Source organism: Fusarium oxysporum, chromosome 1 (genome assembly GCF_000149955.1).
Source record: "Fusarium oxysporum f. sp. lycopersici 4287 chromosome 1, whole genome shotgun sequence".
Lineage (NCBI taxonomy): Eukaryota > Fungi > Ascomycota > Sordariomycetes > Hypocreales > Nectriaceae > Fusarium > Fusarium oxysporum.
In genome coordinates this window covers 2410480-2430069 of record NC_030986.1, presented here as the reverse complement: position 1 = coordinate 2430069, position 19590 = coordinate 2410480, and the positions used below count along the sequence as shown (strand labels likewise).

The 19590-nt window shown below is 48.8% G+C and overlaps 6 protein-coding genes across 8 annotated transcripts; 1 reads left to right on the top strand and 5 right to left on the bottom strand.

Annotated features, from left to right (window-relative positions):
• Positions 1-121: 121 nt before the first annotated feature.
• FOXG_00248 (uncharacterized protein) lies at positions 122-3670 on the bottom strand. Its single transcript, XM_018376480.1, has 5 exons — positions 2235-3670; positions 2046-2181; positions 1799-1995; positions 1604-1744; positions 122-1547 (listed from the first exon to the last, which is right to left on the bottom strand). The coding sequence occupies exons 1-5, from the start codon at positions 3306-3308 to the stop codon at positions 687-689; spliced, it is 2409 nt and encodes an 802-aa protein (XP_018232063.1). The 5' UTR covers positions 3309-3670; the 3' UTR covers positions 122-686.
• A 1042-nt stretch (positions 3671-4712) lies between these two features.
• On the bottom strand, positions 4713-6673 carry FOXG_17840 (uncharacterized protein). 2 transcript variants are annotated; one of them, XM_018397843.1, is made up of 2 exons: positions 5468-6673; positions 4713-5419 (listed from the first exon to the last, which is right to left on the bottom strand). In XM_018397843.1, exon 1 carries the CDS (start codon positions 6385-6387, stop codon positions 5905-5907), a length of 483 nt encoding a protein of 160 aa, XP_018232061.1. In that variant the 5' UTR covers positions 6388-6673; the 3' UTR covers positions 4713-5419; positions 5468-5904. The 2 variants fall into 2 exon arrangements, with proteins under 2 accessions (XP_018232061.1, XP_018232062.1); XM_018397844.1 differs by having other exon boundaries at positions 4713-5369; positions 5513-6673.
• Positions 6674-7371: 698 nt separating this feature from the next.
• On the top strand, positions 7372-14247 carry FOXG_00247 (uncharacterized protein). 2 transcript variants are annotated; one of them, XM_018376478.1, is made up of 3 exons: positions 7372-7561; positions 7612-11932; positions 11981-14247. In XM_018376478.1, exons 2-3 carry the CDS (start codon positions 9372-9374, stop codon positions 13068-13070), a joined length of 3651 nt encoding a protein of 1216 aa, XP_018232059.1. In that variant the 5' UTR covers positions 7372-7561; positions 7612-9371; the 3' UTR covers positions 13071-14247. The 2 variants fall into 2 exon arrangements, with proteins under 2 accessions (XP_018232059.1, XP_018232060.1); XM_018376479.1 differs by having other exon boundaries at positions 7464-7561; positions 7620-11932.
• FOXG_00246 (uncharacterized protein) lies at positions 13653-14423 on the bottom strand (the record flags this gene model as incomplete). The annotated part of the gene is made up of 1 exon (XM_018376477.1): positions 13653-14423. The coding sequence occupies one exon, from the start codon at positions 14421-14423 to the stop codon at positions 13839-13841; it is 585 nt and encodes a 194-aa protein (XP_018232058.1). The 3' UTR covers positions 13653-13838.
• A 512-nt stretch (positions 14424-14935) lies between these two features.
• Positions 14936-16115, bottom strand: FOXG_00245 (uncharacterized protein; the record flags this gene model as incomplete). Its single annotated transcript, XM_018376476.1, has 2 exons — positions 14936-15468; positions 15524-16115. 2 exons carry the CDS (start codon positions 16113-16115, stop codon positions 14936-14938), a joined length of 1125 nt encoding a protein of 374 aa, XP_018232057.1.
• A 598-nt stretch (positions 16116-16713) lies between these two features.
• FOXG_00244 (uncharacterized protein) lies at positions 16714-18490 on the bottom strand (the record flags this gene model as incomplete). Its single annotated transcript, XM_018376475.1, has 2 exons — positions 16714-17168; positions 17218-18490. 2 exons carry the CDS (start codon positions 18488-18490, stop codon positions 16714-16716), a joined length of 1728 nt encoding a protein of 575 aa, XP_018232056.1.
• Positions 18491-19590: the final 1100 nt, after the last annotated feature.

The window sequence follows — 19590 nt, the reverse complement described above, 5'->3', positions numbered from 1 at the left end:
GCTCTGGACTAGTCCACTGGCGTATCTGATAAAATATGGCCGCACTTTTCCGAACGTGGGGGACTTTGATGGTCATGTGCTATCTCGAATTGGCACAGATAGTGGTTCTGACAATCAACGACTTTGCTTCTTTTGACTTGGGAAGCCTGGGGAAGAAATTTTCCTTATCTGCTTCACAAGACGTGCTTTTGATGGCAGAAAAACACGGTCCAAGACGGATAGACATGATATAATGCTGAAATACATTGGATTAGGTAAAGAGGAAAACATGACTCTAGTCAACCCCGCTAACTCGATACTTCAATGATGGTCTACTAAGACATCTCTCTTCCCCAGATCCGTACAGCCTACTGTTCGCCCAATAACTTAACTTCATGTGCATTTTTATGTCAGGCAATTGCCTTGGACGGGTATAAACAAATGAAAGCTACCCCATGGGAATAGCTCCTCCCTTACTGGTCGACGGACAGTCATGGGTTGGGCCATCTCTCAGCCCCTCCCCAGGTACTCCCTCACTTTAGTCCTCTTCCATTTCGCCTTCGCAAGCCGGCTCCTCCGGCCCGGCCCCATAATCGTTGGACCCACCCCGTAATTGCTCTTCGCAAGCCCGTAACACCGGCCCGAACTCTAACGGTCTTTCGTTTTGTTTGACGACTCTCCCCCCATTGATCAGCCTTCAAGTCCTCCTAATGCTGGCTGCCTGACGTGACCGACTCTCTAGGCGTCATGGGCTCGTCTCGCTGTCGGTAGTTGAGCAATGGTACCGTCAAGCCGTACATCTCAGTTCGTCCCTCCTTGTCATGCTGGTTGATCTCCACGTTAATGCATACGTCAAGTGTTCCGTCGTTGGACCTGCCATGGGATTGTCTTGATGCTGCCTTGTGTGTTGTTCCAGCCTGAACCTCTCCCCTGTGAAGTACCTTATGGCCATCATTACCCAGGAAGTTCTGCTCTGATGCCTCTGTTCCGTTCTCGTCAATGCTGCCATTGGGGGCCTCAGGATTGTTGGGCGAGTTTTCGGTAATGGTTGCAAAGTTCCGGCTTGGCATTGTGCAGTGGTTGTGGTTGGCCGTCTTGTTTGAGTCGCCCGGGTCTTTGTTGAACAGATCCAACAGGGTCTCATCCGTCTTAGCATTCAAATGGTGGATCTTGTTCCTCCTGGCCAGGAGGTTTGCTACAGCCGTGGGTGGTGGCTTGTTGACAATGGCTGACGAGATAACGTTGACCATGTAACGATGGTCCTCCTCAACCGGAATCTTCAGGCTTGGGTTGGAGTAGAAACGACCCAGTGCAGCTAGGTGAACATCACCTCCAAGGATTGTCACACGTATGTTGAACTCGGCAGATATTTTTTGAAGTTCAACCATCAGTTCTCGTCTTTCCTTCTTGTGTGTCCTGGCAGTGTAGTGGTCATCCAGATCATCCAGAAGATCGATGCTACCGTCGAACTGGTTGAACAGACTTCCACCGAGTCCGAACCGTTTGTTGAGGATCTTGATAGGACCCATAACAGGACTGCGGAAGATGTTTTCAAGCCAAGTCAAGCGCTACATCACATTATTTAGCTTGTTTGCATTCCGACCTACTGGATCTATTTACTCACGGGATAGGCGATCGGAATTCCGAGGAGGAGAATCAAGTGTTTAATTGACTCTCCTGCCGCTGATGCTGCTTCAAGCTCCGAACGAAGCCTTTGGAAGACCTTTTTGTATGTCTCGGGATAATTGATTTGATGGCGAGTGCGCTGTACAGTTCATTAGCACCGAGGCTCACAGAAACAGATCCACATTGAACGAACCTCTACTCGAGCGTCAATGCCCAGCAGAGCAATACGGGCGCCGAGGCGTGTATAGATGTTGAGTGAGCGCTCAGCAACGTATGGGCCGGGGTGGTCGCCGACGATATACTCAGGGGACTCAAACATGGGTGCCACATAGGTGTCCATCAGTTGATTAGGATCGGGTCCTTGGCTCGCTTTCTCGAGGGCGGCATGGTCTATCAAAGGTCAATATTGACTGACTCCAGCATGAAGAAAGCGATCCTACCAGAAGTATAAGTCGATGGAGGAGGTGGCATATGATGCTGGAAGAGCATGTAATATTTATGAGCAGTGCCGCCAATACCGCGGAATACATCACACTGCATGAAGCTATCGACATATGAGCCGAATCCGTCAATAATCTATAGCCAATTAGTAGGGCAATCATAGAGCCAGAGCCGTTTCCGAAACTCACGTCGTGGTCATCCCAGATATTGATCTGGGGAATCTGCCCGTTGACCCCAGCAAAGGGATCAGTGTTGTACCAGCGAATATAGTTTTTGAGGTAGTAGTCGTCGCATTCTGCTCGCATTGTCTCTGGGAACGGGTAGTCTCTCCGTTTCTTGGGATTGCTTATATCAGTCCACGGGCGGAGAGGACCATCAACTCTAATGCCATCGTTGTAGATCTGGTCACCACCGCCAACCATGACATGAAAAGGAATCTCGCGGTGCTTTCGTGCCACGTCGTTCCACAGCGCCGGTCCGCTCCAAGCCTCCTCGTCGGTTCCAACACTGAAACCGTTGCACGAGTGGAACATGATACGCATGGACTCGGTCTTCGCAGGTACGAAAAACCTGTTTACTCGGGGCTTGTGCTCGGTCGAGAAGCGTAGTTCGGGCAAAGCATATTCGTAGCTGGCCTCTGTAGCTTGAATTGGGACACTAACATCGAAAGCCCAGAAGGTGTTGCGCGGATCCGAGTAAAGACATTTCCCGTCAACACGTACCTCCTCTTGAGCCCCATTTGTCGGTTCCTGACTTGCGGAGCCACCCTCTTGGGGCTGAACAGCTTGCTTCAGGTTCAAGTAGGGCTGGTCCAAGGGAATTCTGCCGCCACCTTCCACGACAATGAGAACGCTCCCATACCATCGTCCCTCGTTCATACGACGGTAGTTCAGAAGAGGACCACAGACGATCGTCTTCCCATCAGGGGCGTTTTCTCCACGGGCGCCTTGACCAGCATGGCTCTGGCCTACATTGTCACCTGCAATGCTTCCATTGATATCACCAGCGGCGGCGGTAATGGGTCTGTACTTTTCCGTATCACGATTGTCGCCTTCTGGTTCCATGCGGGACTGGTTTATGAAGTCTGCAAGCTCGCCCACGTTACCGGTCGTTTGGTGAGGGTCTCGTGGTGCGCCATCGCCAGTGAGCTGTGAAGCATGTGCAGCATAAGCAGATGATTCCTGGTGTCGCCAGCGGCTGGCCGACGCATAAGGATTTCGTTGCGACTCGGTAGTCGTAGGTCTGTCTCCTGGCTCCGACATTTTTGTTGTATGATCGCAATTTGGAGTTGAGCGCTGGCCCTCAGGTTCTTGCCTAGGTATGTAGGTAGATATGGAGGCCTCCAGGTTTTGTTGTGGCACAAGATTAGTTGTCGCAGTATGCGATCGACAAATTGACGACGCGGTTTATCGCTGAACGCGACAATAGACAACGGTAGAATTGAAGGCGAAAGACTTGTTTATCATCTGCTGAGTCCAAGAAGACTTTGATATGAAAACTACAGAAGAGAACCTGACGATGTTTGGGACAAGAACTCGAAAATTAGACTGACGGCAGAAAAGGCCAATCTAATAAAAAGAAATGTAAGACAGCGGCAATGGTACAGCACAGCTGGATGATGACGAAGGTGCAGCCAGAGCACATCGGTGCAGGGGTCACGGGTAGTTGCGATTGCCTGCCTACCGTACCTACCTGACTTTACACTAGGTACCTTATGAAAGTGGCAGTACCTCTCCACCAAGCAGAAGAGAAGATGTACCTCATGATGTTAAGCCAATGCTGCTTTGGGTCCTTCATCAGCTGGTCGCGACATAAACGTCGGTCCATTTTCTTGCTTTCCCAAGCAACAAAGCTCCATTCGAGGCACAAGCTAAATTATACCGAAACTGAGATCAGGGAATTGGATAGGATGAGATGGCGCCAAGAAGATAATCATGTCCCTTATTGGGCTATCGGCTATAGTGGACGTGATCCCTTGGATCATCCATGAGAGAACCAAGACACCATCTGAGAACCAAGCCCCATTTGGGATTTGGTGGTTGTCCCCTAGATTAGCTGGCCAGGGTGTGAACCCTTCCCAATAAGCAATGGTTGACGGGGTAATGATCCCCTGTGCAAGTATTCTGCATCGCGAATTCCGATGACCCAATGGGTAAGAATCGATCATTATCATGTGCTTCAAATTCCCGTGTTTTACGAACGATCCAATACGAATCGCTTGGCAATGGACGAGCTTCAACAAGCTGCCCGCTCGGAGGGGGACATGAAACCCAAACAACCCACACCCAACGCCATCCAATCTTAAGCCCACAGAGAGATCTTCGCAGCAGTTCATTGGATCATGTATTGGTTTTTATTATATGCATAATCCACTGACTTAGTAGTATGTATTGATAACCTCTTTCTGGACGGGCTTCGTTATTCCTTCCATTATCATACATTATCATACATTATCCATTTCATCCCTATAAACTTGTGTATCTGTTTAAGCTACTAATTAAGCATGATAGCGTGTGACGTCATGGTCATTATTGCATGTGCTTCCGCTACCCTGGAATTGTCCGCCTGCTAACGGTTTCGACGTTTTACTATGGTATATGTGTGTAAACCTTATTGATATCTCAGCAAGATAGATAAAGGCAATTATATTCACATCATTACCTAGCTGCATTGGTGTTCTGTTATTTATTTTTCGAAACTCCACGGTATGGTTATCTAAACCGTTTAATTTTCACCTTTGGCGTCTTGATGGATGCCTCGTCTAACGCCAATGGAATTTGGAACTAGACTCGTTCATGTAAATGCTCGGTTTTCTCTAACTTTTTGGCAAGCACAACGCGCCGGCATACAATCTGCCTAAGTAAGTACCTAATACACAAGAACGCTTCAGGTATAAATGTGTCAAGCCAACCTACGTACCAGCGTTTATTGGTACCTTAATTATCAGGAAACTCAATATGTGAACTGCAGATTACCTACTCGTTCCTGCTGAGATGGCACACTCCTGTACCATCGTGAAGGCTACCAATCGCAGTTAGCCAAAGCCCCATATTATAAATTACGTAATCAACCAGCCATCTTATCAACCTCGAATTCTCGTGAAAAATTTCAACCCTTCAACAAACTTTCGGTGAATTATTCCCCAAGAGTGTCAAATAACTGGCCACCAACAAGCTGCACCACATTATCATTACGATCCATTCTAGATCATCTCTAGATCACAGCATCATGCTCGTTGGAGAGTTCGAACACGAGGAATGCAACCCGCGACTCATGTGGTTCAACTCGACGTCGTGATAGCACGAGATCTTTAATACGAGTATCTAGGATTCAACCAAGGTTAGTACCGGTGAAACAGTGAAGCGCAGTCGAACTGCGAACGGCATTAGTGTGTACAGCAAATGAGCTCTTCAATGCTCGCCTTGCTGAAGGAAACTTTATCGTGCCAAGATTGCTATTCCCCTACCATTACCAAACACCTCTGCTCTTGTAATCCCACGGACACTGGTGCATGAAGATAGGGGTACATGCCACTATATTGCGCATGTGACTGTCAACAAGTGAAGCTTTCCGAGAGAACTGCACAGATTTGAAAGGTGTTTGTGAGGTCAGTCGTATCGTGTGGCCACCTGATGCCCTGTATCGTGACCCGCCGAGATGGCTGTGAATGAGCATGCAACGCGAGAGCAAAACTGCCAAGTCTGAGACTATGAACCTTTAATTTGCCAAGTCGCTTCTGTTATTCCAAGGATAGAACGGCAGCGGGGTCAATTGTCGTAGGTCGCGTATTGGGTAATACTCTCGAGCCAAGTCAGACAAGCCTTGTTGGGCGGCCATCAAATTGATGAAAAGTCCGCATCACCACACGCTTGCGGTCTTGGTATCAGAAGGAAGATGCGGTGGAAGAAAAGACGACGCCGAGTTAGGGGTTGTCCTTGTTGTGACGGACCAACGCACGGCGTGGATGGTGCCCACAGGCCCATTGAGCTGGAACTCTGTTTCCCTCGGATTCAGCCGACCAGGGATTCTCACAAGCGCATGTGTTATTCTTATGTGCGTCTGGCTTGCAGGTAGTAGTTGTTCATCTCCTCGGATCAATTGCCCATCAAGGACATAGCCAGGCCCAGCTGAGAGAATGGGGCTACCAAGAGGGCCAGCCGTATTCCGGAGTTGAACAGCATGATGCATGTAAGGGAAATCGAATTGAGGGTTATTGCTGCAATGTTGTGATTCCGACCATTTCACACTGTAATCTGCAGTACTGGTCAGACACAGGTGCCTCGCAGCCACAGCCGCAGCCAAGTCGCAGTAAGCACAGGAATAAACTGGGGATAATAACATGGAGAAGTCTCGTCACCGCCACATTGATATACCCAGATGTTCCCAGCGGAAGAGTAGACCAATGGGCTCAGCACGTGCCGATATACAAAGCGTAGAATCATCATTATCACCGCATATCGAATGTGAAAAGTTGACCTTCAACCCTCTGTGTTGACATGTTCAATGCTGGGCTAGCGATAATGGCCGAGCGGGAGACAACCCCCCCTGACAGTAAGACAAGACTCGAAGAGAAACATTTTGGTGTAATAACCCCCCAACAGCGCTTGTTCTCAGCTGTGAAATTACCATGTGCCGGATCAGTATTTGGCGCGGCCATTGAGCATTTAGCATAGACTCTAAGCTTGATCAGGTAAGACACCTGGATAACATTAAGGAACGTCATCAACACGTTATACCTTATTGACAATGAATACATTGAGGTACTTTGGGTGGGGGCCAGTGAGAAATGAGCTCTCCTATGTACAATGTCCATGAACAGACAAATGGACCCCTTGCTCGGAGTATGAGCCTTCCGAAATCCGTATCTTATCAGTTTGTGAATATGTACTTGGATGATGAGCCAACCAATGATAAAATTATTGAACATGGAGACTAAACAAGTCGGGAATGCTGAACGACTGGGGAAATGGCTTTCTAGACTGGTCATATAAGAATCGTCTAAGAGGTCTATTTTATGGCCGGCGGGTACGGATGACGATGGGCGCATCGATTGGATTCGTTACCGCTTTAATGGCGGCTGTAGTTTTCAATTCAGGTCCAGCTAATAATGAAGCGATTTCTCCATTGACTATCCGTATACGATTTAGAAGCCTGTTCTGATCCGCCCTTGTATAAGCTTATGGACAGTTTCTTCCCTTATCAGTTGGAGCTGCCCGTGTGGTGTTGCGGTCGGTCCACAATCTCGGTCATGTCCAGAAATTCCACTTCTGAGGACTTTTTTAGCTTTGCTTAACTTTGCACATGTCAAGTTCAACGATCTGATGTCTTGGACAGGAATTACGGACAATGGTATTGATATAAGATTGTCTACATACCTTACCTTAGATATCAGTACGTATCCTTCAGTAGAGAGCTGTAGATCTCAACCCCAGACATGAAGCCCGTTGCTGTGTCCATCTCAGCCACTGCCTCCTTGTAAGACCACAAGAGTCAGCCTCAACGGTGTAGCTCCACTGTCAGTTGTCATGGCCCTGGCTCATTCATATCCACTAACTAAAACCTCAGCCCGACAGCGGTTGACTGACAAATTGATGATTTCATCTGGCAAGCCCAGGCTATTTCCAATTTCGCGCTTAACTGGCGGTAACAATATGAGTTAGGGGGTTATATTACTTTGAATCGTCCCCCTATAGTGAGGAAAGCTTGATAGCATGTCACTGAAAAACTTGGAAACAACATGTACTCGAAACACCCGTTTTAGAGACTCGTGGATGATAACACAGGATCTTGTAATGCTTCTCATAGAAGCAAGTCACTCGCCAGTGAAAGCGGGATACAGACGATCATTTCGAGGCGTGTCATCAATTTGTAATGAGACACAAGCCATATAAAGCCAATGTTCTACGCCTCCTCCACCGCCATCGGGAGGTTCCTCGTGGGGATAAATTAGCCATGTTATAGCTAGGTCATGGATAGCAGTGAGACCGCAAACATGGCACAGATCGGAATAAACTTGGATCATGATGATCGAGGCATGTCAACATGAGTTACATAGTGCATCTCACTGCATCTCATTGCTTAGTTGTCAATGCCTACAAGACATTTGAGGGTTGCATTCGGTTCCGTCTGCCCATCTGTGCCTCTTCAGCTCTGTATACCGCCAGGCTTTGCACCCCTGGCTTTTGTATAGAGGTAAAGTGTGGCAGACTAACGAATCGTATCTCCTCGACATGAGGACAGCGCACTAGCTCTCCTGCAGGCTGTGTGCCTTGATTTTATCGCGAGTCTTCTTTCAATAGTCCTGGATACGCTTATTAAACTTGCGCCTTAGACAACCCATGATAGCGGGCGCACTGTCGTCAGACGTTTCACCGGGTCTGTTTTGTGTGATGTGATTCAATGTTCTAGGTTGTTTCCCGAAAGATTGGAATTCGATGACACAAGAAACAAAGAAAGAAAGTGCTCTGACCCCGTTGTCTTATCAATGACGTTTTGTTCATTTCGCCGACGTTGATCGAAATTGGATAGGTACTCGTTAATTCTTCAAATAATTCATTTGCTGAGCTGAAGCTGCAGCAAACGTTTTGTGTCAGTGGAGCACCTCCGCTCATTCCACGACCTCTATGAGATCAATTTCGAAAGCTATACATCTCAAATCTCTAGCCTGGTTCCCCAATCATACGCACCGTCAGAATAGAAGAGAGAGAAAAAGAGACAGACAGGAAGGAAAAAAACCAACAAAATATTTCATCTCTTATTCCGTGCGCGGCCCCGTTCTGACAACAGCGCGTCGCCCCTCTGGGCATAGCCTCATTTTCCACGGTACAGCCTGGTACAAGGCCAACCGCACGGAGACTTCGGACTCTCTAAGTCGCTTCTTTAGGGGGGGCACCCTGTCAATCACCACCTACCTCCTCCGTCTTGCCGCTCCCCCCGGCTAGTCCGTGGCGATCCATCAATCCTGTGGTGTGGAGGTTGCAGGCTGCAGCACGCTAGCAGACGCCCAGGTACTCTATGGTACAGTACGAGCCAGTCAGTTCACTTCGCAGTTCGCAGTTTGCCTATGGAAACCCTGAGAAAGCCTCGTCTTTCTTTCTTTCAAACCACCTCGAACATTCTCCTCCGCATTGCAACCCCATACCTTTGCTCCTATAACCCTCATTCCTCTGCCGGACAGAGTAGCATCGAATAATGGTGATTTGAGATCAGAATTATCTGCTTTGTTGATTTTTTAATACGGTCGGGTTTCCAACAAGAGGAGCACCAGCCTGCGGGACGCTTCTCTCGTTGAGAGCTGCCTGATTTGTCTATCGTTTTGTCATGAGATGGGAGGCTCAACTATGATCATGGCTTCGGCTGTGGAAACGACGTCTTCCTTCCCGCGGTCTCACTCTAGCCCCGATCTAGAACTTCTCTCGCTATCATCCCTCGATAAATCCTCCTCAACTCAATCACCGCACCGCCAGAGCGTGTCCGACCTTCAATCAATACCGAGTTTCGATCTTCCCACGTTTAATGTCGAGTTCAACCTCGATACAACTGTTTTCCTCGGAGGGGAACAAGCTGGCAAGACGGCACCGGTGTCAACCCCTTCAATCGTTGAAACAAAAGAGGTTCCAGAGGAGCCCTCACGCACCAGACATGCCCGAAAAAGAACAAGCTCGCTCATAGACACCCGCGGTTGGCTATCAAGCTCCAAGAGCACAACAGATCTTCACGAAGAACCTCCTCGACCGACAACTTCTGCTGGCGACAAGAAATTTGGCGATGGATCGATTGGAGACTTGAAACCCCTACAGAGAACGATGACAAAATCAGGATCTTTCGCAAACTTTGCCAAACGGTCATGGAGGCCATCTCGCTCCCCGTCGCCCATGAAGAATGCAGACTCGGCCAAGGACAACGAGGAGTCATCTGGGCGTAATCGATCCGAGAGCACAACATCAGTGAAGCTTACAAAGACTCGTAAACGCCCTGGTCTGACCGTCGAACAGGCAGACAAGAACAAGTCGACTGATTCACTCAAGTCTGCTGGTCCTAAAGCCTTTTCACGAGCGAGCGGCTACTTTTCAAAGCTCAAATCGAAACAAGCTGGCCTGTCAAAGCTCAATACCAGCACCGACTCGGACAACAGCTGCGCTTCTTCGGCCACAAGTCTTGCAGCACCAGCTTCGATTATCGCTGCAGAAGAACGTACGCCGCAATCTTCCACCTGCGACACCACCTCCGCTACAACCGTGACCGATGAATCGGCGTCCGTCGAGATGCCACCTCAACAAAGAGACGTCCTGTGGTCGTCTTTCAAGGCCATTGACATGGATTTCAAGGGATTCCTTGCCAAGAGCACAGCCCAGCGAATGTCGCAGGTTCAAACACAGCTTCTCCCATTCCTGCGAAACACGATGAATCATGAGTCCACCAAGAAGCTCTACCCCGAAGATGTCGATCGAAGGGCGACAATTTTGAACAAGTGGTGGATTGCAATCCTGGAAATGCTGGATGGTCAGGCGCCCCAGCCTGTCCCTGGTGTTGATCGTCCGGTTCTTTTCGATGCCGCGACACTTCTCATGACACGACACGAATGGCGACAAGCTACATCATACTTCCTACCTCTTATCAACCGATCTCCGGCTGAGCGCGTTCGTGCGCGATCTCTGACCACCTCTTCCGCCTCTTCTGTCACATCGAGCCAAGCGGCTTTCTTAGAAGAGTCAGCCGAACACAATGTTAGGACTATGTTTGTTTCCAACTTGGTCAAGCAAATGGGTTTTGTAGTTGAAAAGCTTTCGCTCCGTCACGTCCCAGTCAGCCTGGTTAACTTTGCTGGAAAGGCTTGTGCCTATGCATTTTTCTTCGCACCCGGCGTTGCAGATATCCTGATCAGACTCTGGGGACTTTCCCCTGAACTCATTCGACGAGTAGCTGATGAGCTTGGCCTTCCAAGAAAGAACAAAGGGGAGAGCGACGACATTGCTGCTTTATTCCCTCCAACTATTGGAGTATTCGCCTGGACATCGCCAAAGGGTATGTGGGATGGCCTTAAGAAGGTTCCCAGATTGCCTATGCTGGTGTCTAGAATCCCTTGGACAGGTCCCTGGGCGGCTCGCTGGAAAGGCCGAGACACAGATGTATTCTTCATCTTCTGCAAATATTTCCATATCCTCTCTGAGCAATTCATGCCCTCTGGACTGCCCCTGCTCGAAAAGGCTAGGTCTCCTGCATTTGCTCTTGTTCAAGCTCAGCTTCTTTACGTTCTGGATACAACAGTTCACCGTCAGTCTCCAATGGACGGTAGCTTTAGCCCTCCTGCGATGGACTCTATGTCAGGTGCTGATGCCGCAATGGCTCTGCCACTACCTGTCAGCAACGTTATGAGAGGCATGTCCGAAAACCGATGCATCATGCTGTTGAAAGACTTCCTTTCAGTTGAATCAACCGAGATCGCCGGCGCTCGTCACACATTTGCAGAGACCTTTGCAACCATGATGAAGGCTGCGACCCGCAAGGTGTCGAAATACAACCATCCTGCTTGTTTCACCCTGTGCGACTTCTTGGAGGAAGTTCTCGTGCTCTATAGCGAGTTTGAGGATCCTGACTGCTCGAATAGCTATCTTGACTGGGCATTTTGGTTTGACGTTTGCCAGAAAGTCATGAGCTCTTTCAACACCATGTCTGAGATTCGAATGTTGGCATTGGTCTACTCCATCTGGGATGCCATTTCGAAGGACCCCGTGCGCAAATTGGCCGTATGCAAGGACTGGCTGCTCACCGAGGAGACTTTTAATGAGTTTTTCAACCACTGGTGCCCAATGGTTCGGGCTTACTACCAGCGTTTGCTGTGCTGGCGGATGTGCCGAGATACGGGAACGCTGGATGAAGTTGATGGGTAAGGCGCCCTCGCTTCGCTTTTGTGATGCTTGCTAACTCGGAATAGTCAAATCTTTGCTCTTGTAGCTGAGCGACTTCAGACGACGTGGTCTCACTATCTGCATATAAAGCACACTGCCGAACAAGAACAGCGAATCCCCCCTTCAACTGCCCCAGTGAATCCCGCACCCGGCAAACGTTTTATGATCATTCGCCAAGAGATTAATGTTCCCCAGCCTGGGCTATATATGGGTAGCTTTGATTCCTTCGCGAAACTTCCTAATAGCGACACAAGCGTTCTGAATGGCCTGCCTCCTGACCCGTCTAGGAATGACGGAAGGAAACGATGGTCACTATTAGGAAAAGTCCTTTCTCTTGGCGGTAATGCGGGTGCAGGCGCTGGTTGGGACGATGATTTCCAGACTGTCCGTCGTGAGACAGCAGAGTCTCGTTCTTCTGGTGTCGCCCAAACGAATAGGAACTCCAATGTTAATCATAACAAGGGCCGTCCATCTGAAGATGACTCCTTGTATTCTCAGCCAACCTACGAGGAGCCAAAATATGTGTTCAAGTTTATTCTTGCTTGGCAACAACAGGCAGCACCTCTTCGAGATCGTTTCCTGACTCGCCCTCGACTTCCCGGCCCTGCACAGACTCGCATTAGTGGACCTTTACGAGTCAATGGCTTTACTGTGCCAGCTGGATATGCAGCGCCAACACGCAAGTTCTCTGGCAGCCCCCAGCAAGGGCTCATCGACAATGCTAGGAATGCAAATTCGCTGAGCCCAACTGATGAGCAAAATGGGCCTCCAAGTTGGAAGCTTGAGGTCACGCTTCCGAGCCTGAGTGACGAATCCCCTCAAACACCCAGCATCAAAGCCAGCCCCTCGCTTTCACCATCGCCGTCACCGTCACCGTCATCGTCGCCCAACCCAAACATGGGCTCTTTCACCGATGCTGTGGTGGATCCTGTCAAGCCAATTGGCCTGTACGTCAAGAATTCTGTCTATACTGGACGCTCGCTCGCCGAGTGGGCGCAGGTTGTTTTTGAGTGCAACAACTTCGTTGAGCGTCGTCGTGATGAGGGAATGGAAAACCTTGGCGACGTTGAGATACCTGTCCTTGGAGTGGAGGGCTTCCGTAAAGTTGGCGGCTAGAAGCTGTGACACCTGAGACAAGCTCATTTTCCAAGCACTCTACACATTGTGCAATACGTTCTTTCTTACTCATGATTCCCTTGCCTTATTGCATGCGTTCACTATGAGCATGGTCATATTTGCTTTCGCACAAACATACATCACTGAGGTGATTTCACGGCTTCTTTGCATACAACCGGTCCCAGGGGCTTAGATGTGGGATATGAGGGACCTGGTATGATTTCAGATCGCTCTGAGTGATCTTCTCATTTGTTGGAGATTTTCAACTATACTTGTATTTGGCATCCAATTTTAAGGCGTTCTCGAGCAACAACTGGTCTGTTTTGCTTCTTTTTGTTACATATATCATATATTAGTCTGCCATAGGGCACAAGTTGGGACAGGTCTTTGTTGGTCAAGGGGATAGGTGATCACGGATGGAGTAGGACTGCATGCAATTCAAAGTTCATAGCCAGCGTGGCTACAGCACAGGTTCTGAGCGATGGGCCACTGAGCGTGATCTCTTGTGTATATATCAAATTGGTTGGGGCTGAGGTTGAATACAGAAGCTGTGTCTTCTGCTTTGGAGCATTATAATGATAATGGCTTTAATGACATTGCGTGTCTTCGAGCGCAGCTATAAACAATACTTGTAACAATTCGCGATCTGCATTGTGCTATTCTCTCATTGTTGCTATACTTTCATTCGTAACTCACTCCCAGCCGACCATTAGCTCTGCCTTCATCTCAGTAACCTGCGGCTTGAGCGCCTCATACCTCTTGAGGGCATCATCTCTCAGGGTAGTCCTCACGCCTGGTATAATACCCCTCAAAAGATGGCTTCCCATCGTTGACAGTTACCCAACTCTGACGATTCTGCGTGTAAATGTGGGCGTCCGGCTGAATATCCCAGGGCCTGTCCAAGGTCCCAACACGAACATATGACAGATGAGGCCCAGCATCCGCGTAGTAATTCCACAGACCAGTATGGCACACAGGACATCCAACAAGTGTCTGTCCCACGCCGGATGCTGTAGGAAGACACACAGACAAGGGTTCGGCTTCGGGGCGAGGTTCACGTGTAGTTGACTCTGCGGATGTAAGACGTGCAAAGGCGGGCTGAACAGCAGAGGGGATAGGGTCCGGGTTGGAAGAAGAACCAACGATAGTGGGGGGTGCTGAAGGGAGGAGAGTCAGGGCGGTGGACTCTATGACAGCATTGAGGGCACAAATAGAGCCCGTCTGACGCTGGCATGTAGTACAGTAGCAACAATGAACTATAAGGGGGTGGAGAGTAAGCTGGTAGCGGATAAGACCGCAAGCGCAGCCGCCGGTGAGGGGAAGAATGTCTTTGCGTTGAGAGTAGTGAGCCATGGTGCTGGTGTTGAAGAAGTGAAAAGACGAGAGAGGAGACAGAGAGGCTACAAGGGGCTTATAAAGGAGAAAGACAGAACCAGGGCTTAGTAACTGGCCAATAGTAGAATTACTAACGAAAAGACACAATATTCGTGTGGCATTGTCCTCGTTTTAATTCACTCTTCTCAAGTGACTAAGACCATGTCGAACGAAAGCGGGGTGATGGGAGCTGGCCAGTGAGAGTGAACGGGGCGGCCTAATTAGGAAATTTATGAAAGGCCTCAAATGGCGATAGGACACAGGACTCAGGGTTAATGGAGATGACGAGAAATTTCTTCGTGCATTTCCGAAAGATACGATTTCAAGAGAACGTAGTGCTGCTATGACTATACATGAATGACTAAACTCCCTATGATGTTTTCCCTCACGTTTCCCTTGTGACTCTTGCAGTTTCTCCTGTGATTGGCTTCGGAACAAATCTCAAGGAATGAGCACGATTTGCCACGCAAAGAGTCAACCCTGAGGGTTGATTAGTATCGAGTATCAACCGAGAGGCTTCGAAAACCACAGTTCCCATCATATTCACTGTCTTCATCTTCCAGAAAAGCCTTGTCATCACTGCCCATGAACGCCGTCATCTCAATCTTGCAGGCTTGGTCCATGAGCATATCCATATGGCGGCTAGACAATATCAAGTCCAGTCGTTGATAGCACGCCGAGAGGATACTTGAGAATGGGCTCCGTTGAAAACCTGTGCACCAGTAGTGAGGGTGATGCTCTCCAAATGCAAGCCTTTCGACTTCTTTAAATAGGCGATGCAATCTTGACACGCTGCCTCGATATCCAAGTTGGTCGGCGTTCAACGAGGGCATGAAAAAGGAATCTATCCCAAGGTCTTGTGTCGCTTGGATGAATTTGTCGGGGATGCCGTCTGCAAGGTTCACAGCAGAGCAAGGGCCGGTATGCCAACAGAGTGGGCGTTTGGCGAGAATCTTGATTGCTATCTCCTTGCCTTCTGCATGGAAGATTTCGAGCATCTTGACGCGGTGTTGAGCAATGGGATCTGACAGACTCGGGATTAGATAATTGTGGCTAAATCGAAAGTCGTCTTAACTTACCGATCAAAGGAATCAGTCTGAAAGTTTCCAAGTCGTCCAGCCGAGTATGTCTATCAATCAACAAGCTGCCGAATTCGTCGACGTGGCATTTTTCGGCGATATCCTGAAGCATCTCCTCCACTGCGCCCTGGCATCCGAGCTCCCAAGCCACAAATAGATTCTTGCTGTATGCCTGCATCTTCTTACTGCGCTGGCACATGCTCTTGAGCCTTTGATACCACGCTGTCGCCATCGGCCGCAGCGTCTTGGTCATGTCGTATTTGTTGGTCAAGACGCAGATGTTGTAGAGCTCTTGAGGCCTTAGATCCAGAGGGGCATGATCGAAGTTTGCATGGACGATGTCCATGAGAACAACAAAGGCTTCTGGATTGTCCTCGGGAAGCTTTACTCCCCAGCGATGCAGGTCGTTGGCGGGCTTCGAGTCGCTGAAGCGGCCCCGTAGCATGGCGCGGAAGACCTTGGAGGCCCGGCAGAGGGCGTGAGAGTCAACATGGAGGATTGTAGAAGATGAACCGGAACCGACAGTCAGCCAGAGATCTCCGCTATCATCGAAAACGATGGTATCGGGTGACGAGGCACCAGGCGATGGCATGACGAGCTTCGCGTATTCGGAGCGTGCTAACAGAAGACTTCAAGAGAGTGAAGATGAGGGAGTCAAGGAAGAAAGAACAAAACAAAACAAAACAAAACAAAACAGAGATCAGCGAAGCAAGGTACGTAAGGCTTTCAGTTTCACCGGTGCAAAGTGCATGATGAAAATCGGCAGTTGGCAGTGTCAGCAGCAGTGTCAAGGCTTTTGACATTCACCGTTGGGCATTGGTGGACTAACTACCTTGAAGAGGCGGTATGTAGTTATGTTGGTCTTGTTTTTACATATATGCAAATGAAATAGGTCCGAATGAGTTTTTTTTTTAGAAAGACTTTGGCTCATTCTGGCACAAACTTGGTATATAGCCACCCTTCTCTGATATTCTATAGCTCATACTCGGCTGGATCTGTTTGCTAGTACCAACATGGAGAAATCATCCCTTCGAAAGAAGAATAACAATAATAAACATCCAGTAGTGCCTAAGCTCTCCTTTTGTTCATCCTACATCAATATGAGGAGAAGATGCTTGTCAAATAACTCACACAATGTGACTCACCAATCACCAATCGAAATATCAAATACCGCCCGTTCACCTGTAAACTCATTCCTCGTCGTCATCCTCTTTATCCGAGACCCCAGGAATCATTCTAACCTTGGCGGCTTGGATTTGCAAAGCCCGAAGATGGCTCAAGTAGAGGGGATCGGCGGCTCTTCGAAGTTGTTGCCTAACCTCCTCGACCGTCTCGAGTACTGCAGGGCACCATCCACACAAGTCGATGTAATCAGCCACGAGACTAATCTTGTGCTCAAGGGTCTTCAGGTCTAGATCCGAGGACCGGAATACGTCGAGACTGCCCCCAAAATGGAAAAGGTCGAGTATTCCTTCTTCGCCAGCCTTGCTTAGCATCTTGCCCAGCATCAGACACATGTCCTCTCGGCTATGGGAAGCGCCGCACATACGTCCCTTGACAGAGCTATAGAGGACTTGTTCGCCCAGCTTCTGGCTCTTATACCAGCAAGTTTCTAGAGCGAGTTCGCGGTGTTCTGTGATACAGTCTGTGAGGGAGTTAGCGGCGTTCAAGAGAAGAAACGTGTTTGTACTTACCAAGAATAGGAATTCGTTGGAATCCTTCAAAGTCGCAAAGTCGCTCCTTGTTCTCTCCAATGACGAGCTGATCGTCTAAATCCAACGAGCAGTTGAGCACAACATGTCCGACCATATCGCTGAGCTCCTCAGAGAAACCCAATTCCCATGCGATATATGCCTTCTTGAAAAAGAGCCCATAGTCTCCAGTGGAGGTACCCACGGCATTGAACCAGCGTTCAGCCACAGGTCGTAGGACTTGTGTCATCTCATACTTGCTGGTAAGTATGCAGGCCCCATACAGCTTCTTGAGTGATACCTTGGCGGGCACTTTCTCGAAACGTGTATGAATCATGTTCAGAAGGACTGTGAAAGGGACAGCATCGTCATCCGGCAGCTCGATAGTCCAGTCGCCGCCATCTTTGGTGTCTTTCTGGTTACGGGAAACGACCTCCTTGAGTCTAGGAGACACGCGGCTGAGGGCTCGGGAATCGACGAGCATAATCCGTCCTGGGTTTTGTCCCACCTTTAGGTAGAGATCTCCGCTCTCGTCAAAGCAAATCATAGGCTTCCCGCTCTCATTAGAAACGCTCTCGCTAGTTTCTGTGGATACAGAATCGTCGTCGAGAGTATGGGCATGGGTTTCAGGATCAGTGTCAATGCCCGTGACTTCCAATTCGACACTTTCAACTTCAGTGGTTCTAGCCTGAGCGGCCATGTCTTTGGTGATATAAGGTTCCGGGGTGAGGTATTGGGTTGGAAATCCATTGACGTCCTCATCGAATTCATCGTAAAATTCGAACTCCTCGCCATCATCGGAAAACTCGAAATCACAAACCCCGGCCTCAGCTAAACCGGAATCACAGGTGGTAGGTGCCGTGACGAAGATCTGAGGGATAGTGACACCGTGAAGAGCAGGGTGGGTGGTAGTATGGTCATCCATAGTGTTGTCGGTCGTTAGGGGCTCTCTAGGAGACTGGTTTGTGACAGACTCATCTTCGGTGCCAAGAACAAGAGTATATTCGGGAGTAGTAGGCTCTACAGTGCCGTATTGGATGTTGGCCTCGATAGAGGAAGCTTGGGTGTGGAAGAATGAAGTGTCCCGAACTTCAGTCTTATCCTTGGGAGTCTCAACCTCAGGTGTCATGGGCTGAATGGAATGAGGCTCAATATCCGGGGTTGAGGGATTGCTCGTCAAAGTGCTGTAAACAGGCTTGCCTGCATTAATGAAATCCATAAAAGAGCTGCGGGTTAGAATCGACCCGCGAAACTTTGCTTGAAGTTCGACGTTCATCTCGGTAGAGTGGAAGTAGATTTGTGCTGTGAAAGGTATTGGCAGTTGATAAGGAAGTGTGAGATATCTGTATTGGGTATGTATAAGAGGGAAATAAGAGAGAGGAAGATGCGATGGGGGAGATATATAGTGATCTAAAGTGTGTGGTTGCTGTGGTTGTGGGAGAAAGAAAAGTGAGAGGAGAAGAAACTAAGGAGAAGAGAATGTTATAGACGAGGCTGCTGTGCACGTCAAGTGGCCCAAGAAGCCTTCAGTGGCAGCCGGTTGGCAGTGGCAGTAACGCTAGAGGCAATCATTCGAACAATAGGCGCTAGGAACAAATGCAATTCGCAGTGCCTCGCAGGGACCAATGTTCATTCACCAGACGCTTTTGTGTTTTGAACCTGTGTTGTTGGTGAACAATAGGGCCCTTGCCATCACACGCAAACTCAAGTTCATCCCAATCGGTTGTGTTTATGAATTAAATGTGAGTACATATTTGTAAAACAATAGACATCTATAACCGTTATAGTATATCAATAGTATACTTATACAGTGGAAAGTGTTAGGGTCTGATAGAACATATCTGACTAAATATCTGTTGATATTTGACATCCCCGATTGTATCTTAGCAGCCTGTGTGTGAATATGTTCCCGCTGTTTGCCAGTCAAGACCCTGGGGAATTTGTTCCATCTAAGGCTTCTCCCTTCCCGTCGACCAAGAATCTGGCATCATTGTAACACTAATTCTGGGACAATATTGCCTTCATCTTGGTTAGTTCGTCCTAAAATCTCGTCTCCCAGGCGACAAACATCATTTTTCTGTAGTCGACGCTTCGATGATCCTGGTGAATCTGCATCTAGGAACGGAGGCATAACGATGCTGTCGGACGCAAGGTTGAGAATATGTCGTATTAGTTGGCCAGGGCGCAGAGTTGGTATAGTTATCGCATGTTATTAATTAGTTACTTGGAGATAGAGTCCATGAGCCATTGTCCGTGAGCAGGGCGAAACACTTCGCTGTCATATTCAAGTCACGGAGCTTCCCATCTTCAACAAACGTGAAAAACTGTGACCGGGGGTGAAGATTCATCGACCGCCGCTGAACTCAAAGCACTCAG

Excerpts from the sequence above, each read along its gene's own strand:
- FOXG_00248 (XM_018376480.1), bottom strand. The coding sequence starts at position 3,308 with ATGTCGGAGCCAGGAGACAGACCTACGACTACCGAGTCGCAACGAAAT. Across the intron at positions 1,745-1,798 it reads GCATTGACGCTCGAGTAGAG|CGCACTCGCCATCAAATCAA; the intron begins GTTCGTTCAATG and ends TGAACTGTACAG. Across the intron at positions 1,548-1,603 it reads GAATTCCGATCGCCTATCCC|CGCTTGACTTGGCTTGAAAA; the intron begins GTGAGTAAATAG and ends AATGTGATGTAG.
- FOXG_17840 (XM_018397843.1), bottom strand. The coding sequence starts at position 6,387 with ATGTTATTATCCCCAGTTTATTCCTGTGCTTACTGCGACTTGGCTGCG.
- FOXG_00247 (XM_018376478.1), top strand. The coding sequence starts at position 9,372 with ATGGGAGGCTCAACTATGATCATGGCTTCGGCTGTGGAAACGACGTCT. Across the intron at positions 11,933-11,980 it reads ACGCTGGATGAAGTTGATGG|TCAAATCTTTGCTCTTGTAG; the intron begins GTAAGGCGCCCT and ends AACTCGGAATAG.